Source organism: Danio aesculapii, chromosome 14, assembly GCF_903798145.1.
Source record: "Danio aesculapii chromosome 14, fDanAes4.1, whole genome shotgun sequence".
Taxonomy (NCBI): domain Eukaryota; kingdom Metazoa; phylum Chordata; class Actinopteri; order Cypriniformes; family Danionidae; genus Danio; species Danio aesculapii.
Window position 1 is genome coordinate 39,640,158 of NC_079448.1, and position 17,022 is coordinate 39,657,179.

General features: G+C 40.3%; 1 protein-coding gene across 4 annotated transcripts in view; it reads left to right on the top strand.

The window, feature by feature from the left end:
* The first annotated feature begins 397 nt into the window (after positions 1 to 397).
* pcdh1b (protocadherin 1b) overlaps positions 398 to 17,022 on the top strand; it is a 285,146-nt gene continuing 268,521 nt past the window's right edge. Inside the window, exons 1-4 of one of the 4 annotated variants that reach the window (XM_056471900.1) lie at positions 398 to 486; positions 2,983 to 3,069; positions 12,362 to 13,196; positions 14,780 to 16,963. In XM_056471900.1, the coding sequence (XP_056327875.1) occupies positions 12,375 to 13,196; positions 14,780 to 16,963 (3,006 nt within the window). In that variant the 5' untranslated portion in view covers positions 398 to 486; positions 2,983 to 3,069; positions 12,362 to 12,374. Of the gene's footprint in view, positions 487 to 2,982; positions 3,070 to 4,937; positions 5,561 to 6,495; positions 6,673 to 12,361; positions 13,197 to 14,779; positions 16,964 to 17,022 lie in introns of those variants that run through there. The other 3 variants (XM_056471899.1, XM_056471902.1, XM_056471901.1) reach the window with 3 other exon arrangements.

Sequence of the window (17,022 nt, forward strand, 5' to 3'; positions counted from 1 at the left end):
GGGCATGATCTCCACTACCCCGATGACCCACATTTACACTGCATTTTTACCTTCTGAGCCCAAGTACGCTATATCATCAATGATCTGACTGTTCAATTTAACAGGAAAAGAACAATCAGTACAATAGATATTGTTTTAGTTATATTGTTTTGCATTATTTTAAGTCGTGTGACATAAGGAAGAATCTTTTGTTGAACAGATTCACTGCTTTTGACGCTCAAACTAATTTTTTTTATTAGGAGGTTTGCTAAAGTTGGCAGCTGAAGTGCAGCATCTTTGATAACCTATGACAGTTTGCGTTTATTGGAAAGAAAGAAAGAATGAGTAATAAATCCATATGAAATTAAATGGGATGTTGCATCTTTAGTCTTTCTTTGCACTATAAGCGTACCACGCCTGAGCCCAAGCGAACCACGCTCTGGACCACCTCTTCCAACGGGGCCAGGACCAACCAACTGAACTGCAGCATGATTCGAATAGCCTAGTGTGAGTACACCCTATGTCTCATATCAATATCACATAAGCAAGACAAGTCCAGTAAACATGAACCAAATAATTTGATATCTTGACACACTGTGAGCTTTTAACTTCATTTCTGAATAAATCAGTCATTTGAACTAGTCAAATGAATACTGTAAATTAGTCAATAAATTGCTCATTAGGCATTTATGTCACCTACTGCCAATTAGTTTTAATTTAGAACAGGAGTGCCCAAAATTTTTTGTATGAAGGGCCAGAAATCAAATATCATTGATAGCCATTTGCCTAAGATAAATATTCCAAACTATTTTACATTAAAGTTGCCATGGGCAATGTTCTCATTCCTTTTATAATATAAAAAAATAAATAGAAAACATTACTTTGAGTCATATTAACTAACTACCAGTATGTTGGTAACCAAGCTATTTTGAATCTGCCATAAATGGTCTGTATATATATATATATATATATATATATATATATATATATATATATATATATATATATATATATATATATATATATATATAAATATAAATTTAGATGCAACTTAAGGAGAGTGAGTAACAAAAAGGCCACTGTAGACTTAAAGGGCATGTGTAAATATTTATTTTAAGTTAAAATATTTTGTTCTAAAGCTACTTTTTGTCTACATCATGCTTTTTTGTGCCATAATAACTTAACTTTGAATTTGTCCAAATTAATTTGGAATTAAATAAAATGCAAATTGTGATTTATTTATGGACATTATCTCCCTTTTTCTTTCTGTTTTTTAACACACAGGCACAAAATGCGACCACAAAACCAGTTTTACGTTGCACAGGTATATTTTGCTCATTTTGCTTAACTTTTGATTTTGTTTATGCCAGAAATAATCAGAATAAGAGTAAAATCATCTTCCATCAAGACATTTTGTGAACTTTAAAGCCAATTTTCTCAATGCTCATATTTTATTTGAAGCCTCATAAATAAATTCCTTATTTTCAAATAGTCACAAATGGAATAATAATAATAATAATAATAATAATAATAATAATAATAATAATAATTACACAATTATCTGTAGGCTTCTAATGTATCGTATTTGACAGGCCTGTAGCTAGCCTGGTGAAAGGGGTGGTTCTTTTTTTCTCAAAATATAGACCTTTTTGCAGTTATTCGCCTCATTGTCTCTTTAATTATGAGGTTTAAATACTGCATTTCAGTGACATCTTAAGCACTATTTTTCACTGAATTAGCTTGATGGGTGGTCCTCATAACAACACTTTTTAATGCACCAAAATATTTCCTAAAGATTTAGATTAAAGAAATATAAATAAATACTTGGTTTTTTTTTTAAATACAAATTTATTACATCATATATCATTAGAAAAAAATATGAATCTTTTAAAGTTTTAAATTAAAAATTGTAGCCTACTCTGTAAAAAATGCAGGGTTCCACACAATTCATTCATGTCATCGCAACACAAATTGATTAAGTTAACTTAACACTTTTAACAAATTTATGTGGATTGAACATAAAAAATTAAGCTGTCCCAATGAAATCTCAATAATTGTGTTGTTTCAGCTCATTTTTAATAAGCAGTTTGAACGAGCAAAAAAAATACTGTATATATATTTTTTGAGTGTATTGTAATTTATTAATAACAAACTGGCCAGCACATTCAACTTTCCCTGGTCAGAATTTGAAACAGAATTAAAACAACAACAATAATAATAATAATAATAATAATAATAATAATAATAATAATAATAAAAGAGCTTCATGATTTTTCTAGCCTCTCTTGTAAAAACAAAAAGTACATTTGATTGAAAACTCTTGGATAACAACAATAGGCAAATTAGTATTCATATTATATTAAATTATATTAATTTTAACATGATCTGCTTTTGGTGCTTCACACCTTTTTAGCAGTTTTTATTGTTTCGTCAAGAATAGGTCCAAGATTTTGAATTAAAGTCACTTGTAAAATGTTTTCTCTTTTTAAAAAACATACAGTAGCGAAAGATTACTTCACTTACATCCAATTGTGTGTTTTCTTGCACAGTTGGATGCTGGACTCGTGAAAAATAATAGTTTGCACAGGCCAAAACTGATTAGCTGAAGTCATACTGATGTGACCGTCAACAGAGGACTCGACTTGATCTTAAAGCCTTTTTCTCAAAAGGTTATTTTCACAATTTATGATGGTGTAGCAGTCAAAATAGGACAAATGAGCTCATGTATGGGACAAATTCTGGACCTTGAGGGGTGAGTCTTTCGGTTCACCCAACCCCCCCTGGCTACAGGCCTGTTTGAAGTAAATAAATATGTAATAAGTAAATCATTAAAATTTGCTCCAACACTCTTTGGTCAGTTCTTGCCAAGTTTGATATACAATACAGAGCTTTGCAGGGTATGTTTCTAAGTGTCATTTAATGAAAAAGATAAAAGAAGTATTTGTTACCTCCTCTAAACTGCCCTCTAAATAATTCTGTATAGTTCTGTTTTCTGCATTTCAGCATCTGTGCAACCAGAAACCCACATAGATGATGCAACCAGATGGCGAAATTGCTTAGCTGTCTGTGAAAGAACAAAAAAGTACAAAGGTAAGCACCCTTACTTCAATTTATCTCCTGCACATCGTGTATTGGGTTACGTGCGTTAGTTTGTGTAATAAGTATTCTACTTGTGACCTCTAGATGCCGCTAAGAGCACAATGAACATTTCCTGCTGCATTTCTGTTACAGTGGCGTTTATGGATCAGGGAGTTTTTTCTCTCTCCCTCTCCCTCCTACTTAGTGCCCTCATGACAGCGTGATAAACTACATAATATCGTTTCACATGGTGTGTTGATGCAGCTGATCCTTTTTTACACTAAGTAGCGAGTGATTGAAACCCGCACTGCATCGAGACATTTCGATGACTCAGTCGTGCCTGCAATCGAAACTCTCGTGTGAGGTGATTGAGAATTTTCGTTTGGAGTCTGCGAGTGATACACATGTGTCCTTTGACAGCGTAAAGATAAGGGTAACGTCTTACGTGCATTTTAAATTGTGGTCTTTATGTTAGTACTCGTTTTTATTGGTCCTAAAAATGTATTGAGATACGTGTTGTGAGGAAGCTTGCACCTGCACCAAACAGGGATGCGCGCGCAGCATGATGGGGTTGAAAATGGAATGGAAATACTAGTGTTATTTCGTGAGACATCCCGAAGGTTTTTATTTATTTATTTTCCTGTCTAGAGTCTCAAAGGTATGCCTCTTGGTAGTGTTGCCAGATCACAGAGGTTTATTATCAAGCTAACCTAACGTAATTGTCTTTCCTAACCATTACATGGTAGTGGTCTTTTAACTAAATAATTCCAATAGTTAAGTGTTTTGCATATTCAATTATACATTTAGATAAGTGGATAAATCTCACGGGTTCACCAATGTTAGAACTTTGCCTTACTGTTGATGAGGCACATTTTGTGTGTAGTATAAATACACTGCATACTGCAATCAGCACGTTTTCATTGTTCTTTGACCCCTATGTTCTTTGAACCAGTGTGTACTAGAAACAGCCATAAACGTAATTTACATTGGGTGTTGCCAAACAAGTACCATTTAAGCACGCAGAACTACTTTCTGAGGCCCTGTTTATATTTATATTTATTAATCTGGTATTAAGATGCATTTTGGTCTTGGGGGGTGGGGGTGGGGGGTCCTGTTTACACCTGGTGTTTGTGAGTTTGGTGTATGTTTTTTAATTTTGTCCTGAGCAATATTGTTTAAAAAGCCAGTGCAATTTACATATATAGCATATTCGGAGAGACCATTTTAATTTTTCTCAAACCAAATTCCTTTTGGTTACTGCATTTCATCAACACGTTATTTAGTAATTAGGACAATATGCAGAGTATATGATTTTTGGGGGGCTGCTTGAAAACATTAACAATTTATGGATGAAATCCAGTCCATTTCATTTTCCAATATCTCTGATATTTGTCAAAAACTGGCAAGCTCAATTTTATCCCCTGCTTACTTTCAACATTGTCCACATGACATTAATATTTTAGTGTTGCTAAACAAGTTCAAATTAAGCATTCAGAATTGCTTTCTTTATATCACCAACACCTAAAAACAGCCGTCATTTGAGTGTTTCTCACCTAGCTACTGTTTTTCTTTTCTTTTTTTTTTTACATCATACTCATTTGCTTATAGAAAGCAGTGTGCGTAATTCTATGTAGAATCTTGACAAGTGGTCACACTTTAAACTAAAAGCTACTCTGTTCTGGAGCCTCCAATTACTTAAAACCTTTTTACGAAAAATCATCCCTTGTCGCTTATAATACGTGGATATGGCAACACTAGCACTTGTTAATGTTTGGGTAAATACGAAAGAGGTTTTGTTGTGTGGAGTCCACACGAGCACGTCTCAAAGCTCCGCCCTCGACGATTCAAAATGATGTTCTTGTGTGAGGGACTGAGCGAGCGAGCGAGCGAGAGAGGGGGAGAGCGAGAGCGCAATCGGTCGGAAATCACTTCACTCTCACATAGGCTTTCCACAGTATAGACGCGCGCGGTGAGCTGCGGCAAGAGCGCGAGCCCCGGCGTACTCGGTAACTCTCAATGCTGAACTGACGATGAGAGCACGCGCACAGGACACTACCGGACATAGCCTTGGAAGATTTTTCTGTTTTCACTTTTACGCACAGACAGTTGTGGACTGAAGGTTGAAGTTTTGGAGGATGTTGTCGTGTGGAATTGGACGTTTCGGGATGCTGTGAGTCCGGTCCGGAGTAGCGCTGGTTCAGGGTTTCCTTCCGTGCGCAAGGAGAGGACACATCTCTCTGATGTGCGTAACCCAAGTTGCGCGCTCTTATTTTCTGACGTGACACTTTTTGCTACAATTTTAGCGTGCCCTTCGTGTTAAAAAGAGGATTTTTCATGAGAAACAAGAGAGCTGACAGCGGAAAAGGGTGCTTTTTTGTATCGACAGGATTGCGGTGGTGCTGAATTTTGGATTCCCAAGCGCTTGATTTATAGTGTTGAAAAGGGAAGCGGCTTTCAGTCCGACTCTATCAGTCAAGACTAAGAGGAGCTACTATCCGCTAAGGTATATGAGATTTATTTTATATTTACAAATTTGCATGTCCGTAACATGCAAAGATTAACTTTTCATCGTAGAAATGTATTGTCATTGTGCATCTGTATAAATCAAAACTGGTAGAAATATTACACCACTCGATGTACATAACGATGATTTGATAGTCCATTTGTTGTTTCTTGTTCACGGAGCAAATAACTACGCGCTGCACGCCTCAGCTTGAGTAACCCGAATTTATCGATATCTCAAGTTAACATCGCCCCCGATTGTCCTCAGAGCTGATTAGCTCGCATGTGACATGTTTTCCCTACACTACTGCTATTGATTTTTCTAAAAGAAACCGAGCGCTCGAGTGGTCAATATACGCTTGCTCTTATTTTTCCACATAGCCTATAGAAAATAAACCCTTGACCCATAGATCCACATGAAGCATCTTTATCAAGCTCAACTGCTGGCCAGTGGAGCTTCGCGGATTTTAATCGATTCCTCTCTCTATATATGTGATTTTCAAAACTCTTTCTCGTGCCCTCGAGAACGTCTGTCCATTAACGATGAATAAAGCACCGACCTGAAACCCTCACACAAAAACTGCACTTATTTGAATATAAAGCGCGTATAAGCAGTATTTATTAAAAAGAATAAACAATGTTTATGGGCTTTTTAAGACATTTTATGATTGCAACCTTAACCTGATACCTTATTTAGTTGCTGCTTGCCCCGACAACACCTGTTGCTTTCGTTTTTGCGCATATCTTCTCCATCTCAGTGCGCTATTTTCAAAATGCTGCGGTTAATTTTACCCGCAGAATGCCGACTAGTCACATTTCGCGAGACGCACTAATTTCCTTGCTCGGAACTCAGTCAATCAAAAGCATTGCCTGTCATAACAGCGGAATCCGGTCTTTCTGGCCGCTCCCGTCATCGGGTTGCTTTTCAAACCTGTTTGTCTGGTCCGCCTGAAAGAGACAGGTGTGAAAACACTGGCAGCCTTGGGGCTTCATTCCGCCCATCTGCGATCGGACATCTCGATTCTTTCTGTGGCGAGGCTTTCAGGCGGATGTAAACTTGTACCGAATGGCTTGCAAATGATCTGGTCAAACTCGGACCGCATTCATCCGCGGGTAAAAGTCATTTCCCTTCCTCTCTGCTCGAGATCGTGTTCTGCAGGCATCAGCACAAGTTCTCTCCGGCACTTGGGTGAGACTCTAGTGCTGTTCCAGTAGATTATTGATCTGCGGATCTTATAAACAGGTTATTTCTGTTTTATTTTTAACTGCTCAGTTTTGTCAATGCACTGAAACTATATTCCTCACCTCACACGGACGGTTATTGGTGGATTCGATTTGAATTATGAAATGGGGCGCTGAGTCCATAATACAGCCTAGTAGTCCTAAAAGAAGTCGAAACCCAAGTCTACTGGTATTCCCACGTGTTTTCCTTGTACTTATCAACAAATTTTACTTGACACAAAAGTTGCAAGTTGATCAGGGCTCGTGTTTTAACTTGGTAAACAGTCGTTCACGAACGGAAATCGCGCTTGCCTGAAGAGGAAACCATAGCAACAGCAGACCGCTGAGGCTTCGGACGGTACGCTGACAAAACACAAATATACTATCGTTTTAGTTGGCTATAGTTTCAGTCTCTTATACCATATGCTACATGATAACATTTATGTTTTGCTAAACTTAGTTTATGTTTGGACGTGTGTGCTCAGTCAACCTCAACTGACTGTGTCCTGTAAATATTCTACTTTGAGACAATGAATAATTATCACTTTCAGGCTTTCACGCTTTGTAAATCTGAGGGGCGTAAACACAAACAGTTTGGGAGCCCATTGAAATGGGAGAAAACTAGACTCTTTACATGCGCACAAAGTTTTCACACACTAGTGTTTTCTTTGCGCTTAAAATAGCTTTTAACTACATTATGTCACTACCAAGTGCCCTGATGTAAATGCTTTAACTGGTCTTATTAGAAATATGTACAATTGACAACTTCACACTGTTGTAGTGAAGGAGCCAATAATGTGCCCCTTGCGATGGTGAGACTTAAAGTTTAGCTGTTGTTTCATCTTGTTTAATAGAACATTAACTTAACTTATTATATTCTTCATGTATGTGTCATTGTCAAAACATATAACAAGTGTACCCAGTAAAGTAATCACCTAGTATTGAGGTTTTACTGGCCTTCATTATCTTGCCACTTTTAAAGTGGCTATTTCCCTTGATCCATTACAACGTTGTCTTTTTAACCCATAATATTAAAAGCAGCCCTCTCTTTTTTTCTATTAGTGTGTATGTGTGTGTTTAGCCGTGTGTAATGGTGTGTGAGAGTTTGTGTGCCAGCCTTGTGACTGGCCAGCTCTCTCTGTGTAACAGCCTGGTAGACAGCAGCGGGGCAGCAGTTCATCTCGTCTGAAAGCGGGCGCAGACTAATCTGGCCCCACAATGGCTGAATGAAATAATTAAAGTAATCCTCTGTGCCTCGCACTTGGCTAGGAAGGGGTGGGGGACTTGGACCACCCATCCTGAACGGGTCACTGAGCGCCGTGGAGCTGGTGGCCCGTAGAGCTTGGATGGCTGCAGCCGAGGACAAAAGCTCACGTGAGCTCAAGTCAGTAGCTGTGAGTGCTGGTCAGCCTTGAATATATCAGATGAAGTTGGTTAGCGTTCGTCGCCTGCTGTTGTATTTTATTTTAGCTCATTTATGTGGTTTCAGGTGGTTGACTGAGTGAATAAGAATGTTTTATTTTCACGAGGTCAGTACACACTTTTTTATTTTCCGTGCTGATTAATTGGCAATATTACTCATTGAGACTATGGACTCATCTCGTGTAGCGCTAAGCAAATAACTCTTCTGATGTATTTTTTTCAAAGAAACTTCAGGTGCGTACTAAAATGTCAGTTGAGCTGGATGAGTTAACCATTAACCTTGGACAGATGCTGTTCTCACACTTGGTTCTGAGTCAATCATTCTCCAAGCTTCAGACATGAGCTGACTCCTGAACCCTCATAAATGTCAGTGCTTTAATTTAATTCTTTAATTATCACATCGAAACCATGATGGGGAGGGGTTAGAACAATCATTGACTCGATGTGTTACCATGACGCAGTGGCACCGCTGTGCCTCGTCCAGGAATCTGACTCCTGCCATGATGGTTACGTAAATGCTTTTATTGCTTTATTTTCCCTAGAATCACCTTGCAGTTTCACGCTGAGCTGGATGCCACCTGGGGGGGGGGGGGGGGGGGTGTCTTGGCAGAGTTATGCCATCCTCATATTCCCATGGGGTTTTTTTGCTGGCAGAGGAATGGTGAGCATTGGTACAATGATGAATTCCTCGTTACAAGTCTCTAAAGGAGAAAGGAGAGCGAGACGGTAAGAGTGAGGGAGAGAGAAAATCATACAGCAATTTTAAAGCATGTCAGCGGGGGAGGCTTTAGAATAGTAATTAGCCCGTTAAATCTGTTAACCTCCCCCTGCGCAACAACACAATGGCCTTCTCGACAGTATATATATGAGCGCATCTCTGAGAGGGCATGGGGGGTACAAAAATATGGTTATGCTTATGAAAGAGAAAGACAGAGAGATGTAGGAGGTGTTGTTACAAGAGATCAGGTGTGAAATGAACATAATGTGTTTTTTTGCGGACAGGAAATGTGAGGGGAACCACATTCCCCTAAAGGCTGACGCAAAAGTTCTGGCCAAATGTACTGTGAATAATTCGCTAGAACCGATGGGGAGATTCCACAGGGGGAAAGGCTATTCAAACCTTCCCCTTCGCTCACAGCTATTGATTATATTAATGACATCCAGCTTATACACAGCAGTACAAGATGAATTAGACTACACAGCCCGAGAGCTGAACATAAATTCTCTCAGGATTATGACAGTAGTCATAAATACAGAACTCTGGCGACGCCTGTCTCCCTGTGAGGAGATCTTAGCTGTGGCTCGACGATGCTGTATTTGAAGACGTTATTAGAGAGGTGGACGGTGTGTGTTGATTTAGGGCCTGTCATAAACCGCCTTTCTGACCATGTAATGATGACGATCAAAGCTCGGAGGTGAAGAAAAGCCCCACCGACGGCCCATTGTCATTGTAATGGCTGGGCTTATTGTGTACCTGTGTGAAGGCTAAGTGCTAACTCTCTACAACTGAAAGGAAATCTGTCTGCTAGGTAGCAGTGCTTGATTTGACTCTGTTAAGGCCTCCTGTGTCTTGTAAATGTTGCTGTCGTTAAGGCACGCCACTCATACGCACTTACACATTTCCATTTCAAAGGAGAGTTCCTCACCAAAAGCTCAAGCTTTTGTCCCCCTTATATTTCATATACTCAAACACATTTGGTTGTTTTTTTTTTTCTCGTGACCTTCATGTTTGTTCGTCATTTTCCATTTGCTCGTGTATCTGCTCGCAAACACATACTGACATTCCTTTGCTGTGGTTGTTTTTAGATCTTGTGTGTAAGTTTTACACACCCACAGACATACGGAGCATACATATGTGCGCACACGCACATTCACAGAAGAGTGTGGGAAAGGATGTCCACAGCCCACATTTGGGTTCCCAGTGTACAGTGACCCTTTAACACAGACCCTTTACGCTGGGCCCTTGAGAGAGTGAATGTCGTGAGAGCTTCTTAAACCCTTCATCGCAACAAACAGATTCACACGCTTTTCATGTTGCGAGAATGTTCTTGAGACTTGTTGACTTTTCGAATGCACGATAAAGATGTGATGTTTTGGTTTAGTTCATAACTTGATCTTTTTTGTTTTTTTGTCTAAACAAACAGCTTGTTAGCTAACCCGTTTAATCCTTCACCCCATTCATTTGAGGTTTCCATTCAGCTTTTTCACTTTGACCTTTTTTATCAACACATGGTACAAAATTCAACACACACCTTCAGCCGAGGGTCGACGCATCTCTGTGAAATGCCATCTCTATGAGATGGTTGTTCGAGATCACAATCAGGGGTGCGTTCCTTTAAAGTTGAGGTATTTTTCACCTCTCCAACCCCTTTTGCATTCTGCACTGTTTAATTAGCCGCATGAAAAGTGTGCCATAGTCATCTGTCTCGACAGATTCAGAATTAGACTGCGAAATTAGTAAGAAACGAGTCAAGTTCTCATCATATGTGTGATCAGGGTCACACATCCCACCCTTCATTTCAGCCTCATTAGTGCATTGTTCTCCCTACAGCATCGGTGCCTTGTGGCTGCAGTTGTGCGACAGTATTTATATTCACTGGTGTCTAATTTGTTTCAATTAAAACTGTTTTTTCATGTATAGGTGAGTGTGTGAAATTACACATTTGTGACATAAAGGTAGCCTTTTTTCCCCTCTAACCACATTTACTTATTTCTTTTTTATGTAATGTGTTCGTGAGAGGCTCACTATGTCATGCGTTTGCTAATGGAAGAATATTGAATGGTACATGCACTAAACTACTACCACCAATCAATACTGATGAGAGTGTAGAAGATCCCACTTCCTATTAGTCACCAAATGGCTACTTCATTTTGCTTACTGTCATTTTTCTTTGTCTATTTATCTTATTATTATTTTCTGATCTTATCATTAAGTTATATTTAAATATCTTGATCTTTAGGTTTGGTATTCACAGGCAGAATGTAACTAGTGGCAACACTCACACATCCCCCATTGGTTCACCGCTGGGTCGAGTCGAGGTGTCTGTCTCCTCTGGACAGTAATCTAGAGCCGTGCCTCATTAGCCATGGGGAGCATGGTGGGATAACATTCCACATATGTTAGAGGGGTCTGCAATTACCACAGCGGGAAACATCAAAGTAACATGACCTTAAACGTGAGGGATTAAACGAAATGTGATTTATTTATTTATTTGATTGGCTTTTTTTAATGTTCTTTCACAGTACCTCATGCTGAGGCTGTTAATATTTGGTGAAGTGGCAGGAGGGGGCTGTTGTCAAGACACCCTCTGGTCTATTACACTCCCTGTGGCAGTGTGATGTTTCCACAAATTGGGAGCCATTTGCTGCGAATAGCTATCAGCTGAAGTGGCCATTGGAAGATTAGAAAACCATACTCTTCCACCATGTGTTCAATAACCTAAAGAGTCAAACAGGAAAGGGAAGATTCACATGTGATACTGCTTTAAAATAAACGTTTTATATTTCACTCTTTTTTTGTGGTCCTATTTTGTCTGACTGATGTTTTTACACCCTGTTTTTTTGTATGGTAAAAATGTTTTAATAAATATTAGAATGAGATAAGTTTAAAAAAATCTTAATTTGTATGTCAATTTTCACTGGGATTTTAAATACAATGTCTGGGGAAAAGAAAAACAAACATTTAGGCTGATTTTGATGGATTTTACCCTTTTGCTGACCCCCGGCACGATTCTGGAAATGAACATCAAGACAGTTTATCAATAGCTTGGAAACGGTAGATCAAGTAGAGCAAAAACAAATATCATTTAAATGGACATCAGTTGTCTGCTAGCTTCCTCCTCTCTTAGGGTCAGTCAGCCAATGCATCTCTTAGGAACGCTGACATATGTTGTCTTTATGAATTAGACATGACATGAAGTTTGCAGAATGAAGGTCAAACACAAGTAACTGTTTGTGACACATTTACTGCCTCTAAAAAGGAGAGGTTTACAACACATGAAGGGGCGATCAATCATAAATCCCAGGGAATCAGTACCATAAAACTCTGTGGCTGCCATCGTTTACGGGCTTCTTGGCACTGTCAGAGACTTTGAAGGATTGTGTCTGAGGAATGAATGTTTCTCTAATCGCATTTGTTTGTTTGCTTGATCTTTTGCAGCAACAGACTGACGATGTGCCAGAGTGCCAATGCGATGTGGTCACGGTGGAGTGCCATGCTAGTGTGGATTTTGCTTCTCCTTTGCTGCTCTGCAAATGTAGTCAACACCATTCTCTACCAGGTGACCGAGGAGCAGCCCCCGAACTCCCTGATTGGCAGCTTGGCATCTGACCAGGGCCTGCCAGACACCGGCCACCTTTACAAGCTGGAGGTTGGTGCTCCTTACCTCCGCGTGGATGGCAAAACTGGGGAAATCTACACCACGGAGAACTCTATCGATCGGGAGTCTCTTAAAGACTGTCGCAACCTTTTCGAGGGTGATCCTTGTTTCCTAGAATTTGAGGTGTCTATTACAGACCTGATGAAAGGCACAGGACCTCGGCTTATTGAAGGCCGCATTGAGATCTTGGATGAAAACGACAACACTCCCCAATTCTCCTCACCTGTCTTGACATTGTCGATCCCAGAAAACACACATGTGGGTGCACTTTTTGCAATTCCTGTAGCCACGGACAGGGATTCTGGAAGCAATGGCATCGCTGATTATGCGCTAACCACCGGCCCTGAAGCTGCCAACCTTTTTAGCCTGCAGGTGGCACAAGACTCTGATGAGAAATTGCCGCAACTCATTGTGTTGGGTAACCTGGATAGAGAGCTGCGAGATTCATACGACCTCAACATAAAAGTGATTGACGGCGGCTCTCCACCCCGCCAGAGTAGCGCCCTCCTTAGGATCACCATAACAGATGCTAATGACAATGTCCCCAAATTTGAGAAGTCACACTACGAGGGTGAGCTGCCAGAAAACAGCCCAGTGGGTCATTCTGTCCTTCAAGTAAGTGCATTTTTCAGTATATTTGATTTCCTATACACATTTTAATGATCTGAATGACTGTAAATTTAAATATTCACTTTAATATACAGGAATAAACATACATTTTCCTATCTTATAAGCTTAGAACACAAGTAAATTCACCTTTAAACAAGTATGCATTATGCTAAACCTTCAGGTTGGACGTTAAGTAATAGAGGAGCTGATTTGACAGCCTGGCAATAGAAGTGCACTCAAGCCCCATGTACAAAGCTTGACAAGCTGTTGTAAATGGAAGTCTCTGTTATCCCAATGGGCTTTAGCCTCGGTTCCCACACAACAGGGTTGAAGCGGAAGAAATGGGAAAGCCAAATCATATTTTCACGGGCAATCGATTGATCCCTCATGGTCCCTTTAAACACAAGCTTTACAAACAGGAGAGAGGTATTGACTGGCGGTGAGAATTACATGTTGAATTGTTGTGGAAACGAAATCGCTGCTATGATTAGGATGGCTGCGAAGGCTGGAAGCTTTCCAAGATCAATCTGACACTAGTGTCCAGGCAAAAAAAAAAGAAAGGTTTTAATGACTGTTAATCTTTCAGTCAACAATTAATCCATGCAACCAAGTTGTATTCAAAGAGCATGTCAGAAGACTTTATTTCCCTCTCAGTCCTCATAAGCATCCTTTGAAGCTGAAGTAAATAAGCAGTAGTGGTATTAAAACAGCTTAATTTTATGATTTCAGAGGGTTGTAAGTGTTGATGGAGTGTTTCAGCTTGTTCAGAGAAATGCTCTTCAAATACATTAAATGAAATGAATTCCCAGTTTGCATGGCGGATGAAATGGAGTGACTCATATAGAGCAATAATAACTTAAGCACCATGAATAATCTTATGACTGCCTCAGATTAAGGCTTCTCTCTGTAATTCATGGGCTGAAACACCATGCGTGTTTCATACACAGCCAAGGACGAAAAGAGGAGAGGATGTAGCAGGAACAAGGGAATCTTGATTGTTTGAAAGCTTTAATCAAGCTGCACTTCGATTTAGAGCTGTTTAAAATTGTTCCCTGGCTCACGATAGACCGGAATTCTAGAAATCTGTGCCAAGACTGAGTAACTTAAGTGATGTCTCAATTTGACTTAATCTAGCAAACTACAGATAATTTTGCACAGTTTGACTTGCATACTAGACAACCTAATCACATTTAACTCTTCAGAGTCGATGTATGTTGTATTATATATTGAATAATAATACATTATGTGTTATGGTGTTGCTATTCAATGAAGGTGCATGCCATTTTTTGCAATCAAATGAGATGTACTCTGTTTTAAATTCTTGCGATATTCAGCAAGTATAAGAATTAGTCCAATGCTGTGCATTTAGGTCTTTTGTCAGTTTATAAAGCATATATTTTTGGCATGCACATTATTGCTTGCATTAATAATAGCCCATTTCTAATGATACATAATAATAATTTTAACCCATGTGTTGCCATATATGTGTAATCCTGTGAGTATATAGTTTGTGAATTAACTTTATGGAACATTTTTAACATGATGTTTTCATGCTTTGCCTAGTTTCATTTTGTGTTTTGTTGTTTTAGGTGAAGGCCAATGACTCTGACATGGGACCCAACGGTGAGGTTACCTACAGCCTCCATCAGCCATCATCACCAGTGATGAGACTTCTAAGCATTGACCGCAACACGGGCATAATTTTTGTCAAAGGCTCAGTAGATCGTGAAGAAATCAGCATTCTCAAGTTCTACGTCCAAGCTAAAGACAACGGTCCCCAGTCAAAGAGCTCCAAAGCCCTCGTGACTATCACAGTGAAAGATCAGAATGACAACGCACCCTCCATTAGAATCCGAGGCATTGGCCTTGTAACACACGAAGATGGTGTCGCTAACATATCAGAGGACATGCCTGTAGGCACAGCTGTGGCTTTGGTGGAGGTATCAGATCGTGATGAGGGCGAAAATGCGGTTGTTACCTGTGTGGTCGCTGGGGATGTACCGTTCCAGCTACGTTCAGCAAGTGAAACAGGCAATGACCGAAAGAGGAAGTACTTCCTCCAGACGACCACGCTTCTGGACTATGAACGGATCAAAGAGTATAGGATTGAAATTGTTGCAGTGGACTCTGGCAACCCTGCACTATCCAGCACTAATTCTCTGAAAGTGCAAGTGACAGACATGAATGACAATGCCCCAGTGTTCTCACCTACTTTGTATGAGGTGGAATTTCCTGAGGAGAACCAGCCAGGTGACAAGGTTCTGGATGTGGTAGCTACGGATGCCGACAGTGGGACTAATGCAGAGTTAACATACAGTATCACTGGTGGATCAGTTCCTGAGGGGCTCTTTGAAATTAACCCTAACACAGGAGAAGTGCGTGTCCTGAGCCAGTTGGACCGTGAACAATTAGATCACTATCAATTTCTGGTCGCAGCATCTGATAAAGGTGTACCAAGCCTAAGAGGAACTGCCACTGTTGTTGTTAAGGTGCTTGACAGGAATGACAATGACCCTAAATTTATGCTTAATGGTTATAGCTTTTCAGTCCAAGAGAACATGCCACCCCTTAGTCCTGTTGGAATGGTGACAGTCAATGATCACGATGAGGGTGAAAATGCTCGTGTTCAACTTTCTGTAGAACCAGACAATGGAAAGTTTATGATTCAAAATGGAACCTACACCATCCTTTCAACTATTTCCTTTGACAGGGAAAAGGAGAGCACCTACAGTTTCCGACTGAAAGCTGTTGATGGAGGTGACCCACCACGCTCCTCCTACGTTGGCATTACTATAAATGTTCTTGATGAGAATGACAATGCTCCCTATGTAACCAAACCCGCGAACTCCTCATACAAGTTTTTGGATCCCCGCACCAGCCCAGAAACCCACGTAGAAAGTGTTGAGGCAGAAGACATTGACATTGGTTTAAATTCTGAGCTGGACTTCAATATTGTAGGGGGTAACCCTCATGGCTTGTTCCGCATCTCCTCGGAAGGCGAGATTACGTTGGCTAAAGAGTTCACACCCAAACACATTGGTCTCCACCGACTGGTAGTAAAAGTTAAGGACAAAGGCACGCCACCACGCCAAACGACTGCGCTGGTTCACATCTATGTCAATGAGACTATCGGCAACGTTTCTCATGTTGAAGGACTGGTTGGTCACAGTCTGTATACGCCACTTGAAATGGACATCGCAGGAGATCCAGATTATTCTCGAGACCCACATAGCAACATTCTCTTTGCAGTCTTGGGTGGCTTTTCTGTGGTCATTCTTATCATAGTGGTGGCCATGATCATCAGGCATCTCGTACTGAAGGAGAACAAAAGTGGCTACCAGGCAGGCAAAAAAGAGACCAAAGACCTATATGCCCCCAAACCAGGACCTAAGAGCAACAAGAACAAAAAGGCAAAGAAAAATAAAGCGCCAAAGCCTGCCAACCCTTCTGAGGAGGATGAGGGGGGAACTCTTCAGAAAGGCCTGAAGTTCAATCTCATGAATGAAAATGTCAACGATAGCCCTAGGATTCACCTGCCACTCAACTACCCTCCCGGGAGCCCAGACCTAGGGCGACACTATCGGTCTAATTCTCCTCTGCCATCTATTCAGCTCCAACCTCAATCACCATCTGCCTCAAAGAAACACCAGGCAGTGCAGGACCTGCCAGCCACCAACACCTTTGTAGGAACCGGGGACAACAACTCAACGGGCTCAGACCAGTATTCGGATTACAGCTACAAGGCCAACTCTTCGAAATACAGCACCAAACAGGTAGGAGACGACTTCGAAAGCATGGCAGGGTACCACAGCCCAGGGTACCACAGCTCAGG